The sequence below is a fragment of the Aotus nancymaae genome, unplaced genomic scaffold (genome assembly GCF_030222135.1).
Source record: "Aotus nancymaae isolate 86718 unplaced genomic scaffold, 86718_ANA_hifiasm-v0.15.2.pri h1tg000010l, whole genome shotgun sequence".
Lineage (NCBI taxonomy): Eukaryota > Metazoa > Chordata > Mammalia > Primates > Aotidae > Aotus > Aotus nancymaae.
This window is the reverse complement of record NW_026988421.1, coordinates 30,175,038-30,180,710: the sequence shown is the minus strand read 5'-3', so window position 1 is coordinate 30,180,710 and position 5,673 is coordinate 30,175,038. Positions and strand designations below refer to the sequence as shown.

At 41.4% G+C, this 5,673-nt stretch overlaps 1 protein-coding gene across 9 annotated transcripts in view; it reads right to left on the bottom strand.

Annotated features, from left to right (window-relative positions):
- Window positions 1-235: 235 nt before the first annotated feature.
- SEC31B (SEC31 homolog B, COPII coat complex component) overlaps window positions 236-5,673 on the bottom strand; it is a 66,042-nt gene continuing 60,604 nt past the window's right edge. For 3 of the 9 annotated variants that reach the window (XM_012439423.3, XM_012439421.3, XM_012439422.3), the window contains exon 26: window positions 241-1,948. In XM_012439423.3, coding sequence (XP_012294846.2) covers window positions 1,715-1,948 — 234 coding nt within the window. In that variant the 3' untranslated portion in view covers window positions 241-1,714. Of the gene's footprint in view, window positions 1,949-5,673 lie in introns of all 9 variants that reach the window. The other 6 variants (XM_012439432.3, XM_012439431.3, XM_012439429.3 and 3 more) reach the window with 4 other exon arrangements.

The following is a 5,673-nucleotide window of genomic DNA, read 5'->3' as shown; positions in this document are numbered from 1 at the left end:
GCTAATTGGGAGGCTGAGGCAGGAGAATCACTTGAACCCGGGAGGTGGAGGTTGCAGATCGTGCCTGGGCAACAGAGCAAGACTCTCTCAACAACAACAACAACAACAAAAATCTTCTATAAAACTAGACATAGAGGTGAACTTCCTCAATCTGATAAAGCCTCTACAAAGCTCTTTGTATTAGTTATCCATTGAAGCATAACAAATAACCCCCAAAACTTGATAGCTTAACACACTTAAACACATTTTTGATCTCATACAGTTTCTATGGGTGAGAAATTTGGGCAGCTTTGCTGAGGGCTTCCCGCTTTGTATTTCCCACAATGCTGCAGTCAAGAATGTTGGTTAGAACTGCAGTTATCTGAAGGTTTGACTGGGGCTGGAGGATCCTCTTTCAAGGTGACTGACTCACAGAGCTGGCAAATTGATGTTAGCTGCTGGCAGGAGGCCTCCTTGCTGCTGTGAGCCTTCCATAGAGCTGCTTGAGTGTCCTTCCAGCACAGCAGCTGGCTTCTTCCAGAGCAGGCAAACCAAGAGACAGCAAGATGGAAACAGTATCTTTTATAACCTAGCCTCAGAAGTCACACATGGCCATTTCTGCAATATCCTATTACACAGGTCAGTCCTCTTCAGGTATGGGGTGTGAATATCATTAGGCAAAGATCACTTGGAGCCGTATAGAGACTGGCTATCACAATGTCATGTCAAATACCTTCTTTCATAGTGAAACACTAAAATTATTCCTTTTAATCTCATGAACAAGACAAAAGTTGCCACTATCATTATTTCTATTCTATTGAACTAGAGGTCTTAACTGACACAGTAATACTCCTTTTATTGTTAGGAGTGTTATTGTTAGAACAAGAAATGAAAGGAAGAAACAGTCACTATTCTCAGATCACATATGTCAATATAAAAAACGCAAACCAATATCCCACAAAATGTTAGAATTAAAGTGAATAATGTTTCTGAATACAAAGTACATATTAAAAAATCATTTGTGCCAGCAACGACCGGAAAGTACAATTTCAGGACCGGGCTCCTCACCCTCCCACCTTTTGGAGTCTTCAATGTCTATCATTCCACTCTGTGTGTCTATGTGTACTCATGGTTAACTCCCACTAATAAGTGAAAACGTGCTGTTTTCTGCTTTCTGCTTCTGAGTCATTTCAGTAAGGGTAATGGCCTCCAAAACATCTTATTGAATGATGAAATATTAGAAGCATTTCCACCAAAATAGGGTAAGATCAGGAGGCCCATTACTATCAGCAATATCATATTCAAGTTTAGTCATGCAACAAAAGAAGAAAAAGGATAGAGAAATATAAATATTGAAAAGGAAAGGCAATTTGGTAATAGCTATTAACATTTTAAGTATATATATTCACAAGTTTTAGGAGGCGAAGTGAACACAGACAGTTTTTCCCTCTCACTACTGGAACCCCACCCTATTATAATGATGACAAATAACATAGAAATAAATAAAACTTACAGTGGTGAAAAAAATGAATGGGCCCGTCAGCAAATGAAGCTGTCAACCAACTTTTTGAAGTTAGAGATAAGAGAGGGTAATGGAGCCAGAAAGAAGCAGCTACTGCCTAGGGTTTGTGTGGAGGGGGAGGGAGCCAAGGGCGCTGGGCAGTCCACAGGATCCTGGAGGAGATTTTAGCTAGAGGCCACAGATACAGCAGAGGGAGCAAGTGAGATGTGAGGCTTATTGATTAAAAGTCTGTACATAGAACAGCCGGCCCATCAGTTTCACTCCCCCTTCATCAGTCAAGCACCTGCCCCTCCAGTAAATAATTGATGAGTTCTCGTCAAAACAACTCAAATGGCTCAATAAGAAAGGGCTCAATACCCAGAATGCAGGCTCCGGCATCACAGAACTTTCCATCATCTGTTGTCCAGGATTTGACCACCCAGGTAAAAGGGTCCAAAGTGATAAAATCTGAAATTATACAACAGCTGAATATGAGTACAAGGTTTGCTGCAGGGTTTTTGGGGGTGTTTTGGTTGTTGTTGTTTTGAGATAGGGTCTCACTCTGTCTCCTAGACTGGAGTACAGTGGTGTGATCACGGCACACTGCAGCCTTGACTTCCCAGGCTCCAGTGATCCTCCCAGCTCAGCCTCTAAAGTAGCTGGGACCACAGGCAGACACGAGTCACCACGTCAGATTCACCACCTTTGACCATGCATGAGTCACCACCTTTGTATTTTTGGTAGACACAGAGTTTTGCCATGTTGATTAGGCTGGTTTTAAACTCCTGAGCTCAAGTTTTCCACCTGCCTTGGCCTCCCAGTGCTGGGATTACAGGCGTGAGCCACTATGCCTGCCTGTTGGAGTTTTTAGAGTGAAATGTTTAAAGGTAAGTGTCCTATGTGTTATGGGTTGAGTTGTGTCCTCCCAAAAGATATATCATAGCCCTAAGCTTCGCTACCTCAGCATGGGACTTTATTTGGAAATAGAATTGTTGTGGCAGATGTAATTAGTCAATTTAACATAAGGTCATGCTGGAGGACTGTGGGCTCTTAATTCAACACAAATAATGTCCTTCTCAGAAGAAAAGAGGCCAGCAGCAGTGGCTCACACCTATAGTCCCAATGCTTTGGGAGGCCAAGATGGAAGGATCACCTGAGGCCAGGAGTTTGAGACCAGCCTGGGCAACATAGCGAGACCTTGTCTCTAAAAAATACGTAAGAATTAGCCAGGTGTGGCGGTGTGCACTTGTAGTCCTAGCTACTCAAGAGGCTGAGGCAGGAGGATCACTTGTTCCTAGGAGTTCAGGGCTGCAGTGAGCTATGACCGCACCACTGCACTCCAGCCTGGGGAACAAGCGAGACACTGTCTCTAAAAATAAATAAATAAAAAAAAATTAAAAAAAAAAAAACAGAAGGAAAAAGAAGATGAAGAAGAAGAAGGAGGAGGAGGAAGAGGAGGGAGAGGAGGAGAAGAAGGGGAGAACACCGTGTGATGACTGAGGCTGAGATTGAAGTGATGCATCCATAAGCCAAGAAATGCCAAGGATCGCCAGCAACACCAGAAGCTAAGAGAAAGGCTCTCCTCTAGTATCAAGGTGATTAAAGTAGCAATACTTTAATTCAAACTGAAATAAATTTAGAAGTTGCCTTTTTTTTTTGTTCTCTTCTTTTCACAGGTGTTGAAAAAGTTGCCTTTTAAATGCTCAAAGAATAACATAAAAAAAAAGAAATAAAAAACTGCCAATTCCTTTATTAGACTGAAAACAACCTAAATATTGAGCAAAATCAGATCTCTTGTAACCTGACAATTTATACTATCCTGCTCTTTAAAAAATTGAGAGTAAGAGAGATCTTTAGACCCTAACGTAGGAAGCTGTATATTATTAAATGAGAAAAGCAATTTGTAAAATATAATTTATATAATCTCATTTTTGTGAAAATATGTATATACACATTTACGTATGCATATAAAACCTCCTGATAGAACATTTACAACTGCTGTCATCCTAGAGGGGAGAACACAGGTCATCAAAGGGAATTTGCACTCTTTATTTCTGTCATATTTAAGTTTTTATTATAAGAATATATTAATTTTGTGGAAAACAATAAAAGTAGGCCAGGCGTGGTGGCTGACGCCTGTAATCCCAGTGCATTGGACCAAGGCGGGATCATCTTGCGAAGCCAGGACATTGAGACCAGCTTGGACAGCACAGTGAGACCCTGTCTCTAAAAATAAATAAATAGATAAACAAACAATAAAAGTCTTAACTTTTTCCTTTGTGGAAGAAATTCTGAGGGGATGGGACAGTGCCTCAATGAACTCATTTTAAATCAGCTCTCCCTTTTCACACAAAAACTGCCCAAATCTGCTCTACCTCCCAATGAATTTTTGCATCCCTTAGGAGTTCTCTAGTCAAATAAATGGCAAAAACTGTAGTCAGGGAAGAGTCAAGGCTGAAATCCAGGAGTCATTGCTCCTTACCTTCCTAGGACCTCACTCTTGGCCTGAAATAGACTCTGCTGCTCCCTTTCTGAATGAAGAGAGAGAGAAGAACCTAAAGTTGCTTGTGGAGGAACCACAGCTGACCAAGCTCATCTCACAGTAAGATTTGGAATCCCAAATAAAGACTTGGTCTAGAAGATTCCATGTGGACAACAAAATTACACATTTAAGATATTGAGGTAAAGACCACTAAATCATCTGGCCCAGGTAATACAGAACGTGAATTTGTGTATTAATTATTTTCTGGTTCGGTCTAGCCAGAGAGGGTTTTGGAGCAAGAGGAACAAGGATAAAAGAAGAGAACAAAGACCATCGTCTCAGGCAGAGCTTTAGAAAGGTGATGTGGATGCTAAAATAGAAGGTGTGAAAATAGAAAGAACGATTAAGACCTAGTATTCAATAGCACAACAGGGTGACTATCATCAATAATGATTTCACTGTACATGGTAACTAACAGTATAATCAGACGGTTTGTAACACAAAGGGTTCATTCTTGATGTGATGGATACTCATTTACCCTGATGTGGTTATTATGCATTTATTGTATGGCTGTATCAAACTATCTCATGTAATCCATAAATATATATACCTACTATGTACCCACAAAAATTAATTGAAAATTTAAAAAAAAGACGGGGCCATATGGCCACATGGACATCAGCCTGGAGCCCTTTGAAGATCCCCAGCACTGTGGCTGAGGCCGCCCTCCTCCCTAGGGAAACAGAAGGAATAGAGTCCCAGAGTGTGAGCAAGGGCCTGGGTCCCCTCCTGGCTCCACCACCTGAGTTTAAGGAAGTAGGGATTTTGAGATTCCTTTTTGAGATTCCTTTTGTGTGCCTATTGAAATCTCTTCCCTTCTTCAAAACTCAAATTCTACCTTCTTCAGAAAACCTCCCTTAAATAGGTCTACACTATATAGGCAGTTTGTAGCTATTTAATAGTTTATTAAACTGCATTCTTTTATTGTCACCTTACTAGGCTGTAAATGTTGTTACAGCAGAAATCACATTTTGGTTTTTAAAAATTTTCACAATGCCTAGTGTAGCATCGAGAATGAAACAGGCATTCAGTAAGTAATTGTGTGATGGAAAAGTTGAAAGGAAGAAACAACCATCAGGCTTCCCGAAGTTTCTAGCCTTTCTAACTTAGAGAGCGAATACACTAGATGGTAGGACTGCATCCCCACATTCTCAAATCAGAGGGCGGAGGTTCACCTGCACCTGGTGTATTTTTTTCTGGAAAAATCTATCCTGAATGCAAATTCAGTCTCAAAGTGCTACAAAGGACAACCAGGAAAGCACAGTGCCTTCTGGATCCGTTTTGGGGACCAGGCTGTGTGTGTGTGTGTGTGTGTGTGTGTGTGTGTGTGTCTGTGTGTGTGTCTCTGTGTAAGCGTGCATGGGTGGGGGAAGGTTGTGGTATGGTGGGAGGGAATAGGCAAGAGGGAGGTAAGAGACTCCACGCAGTGATTACGTGCAGGGGATTCGCTATGTCTCTTCCCCCTGCTTCTTTCTTTGTCCTCTTTCTCCTGGTCCCCTTCTTCTGCATTTGTCTGGGAGGATCCTGGAGTGTTCTTTTGATTGACTCAATCTTTCTCTGGCACTTGAGTTCTGATTGGCTGAAGGTCTTAGAGGGAGGAAAAAAACACTTTAATTAAGTAGATAATCTCTCCTTTGGACGTTTGGCAGCT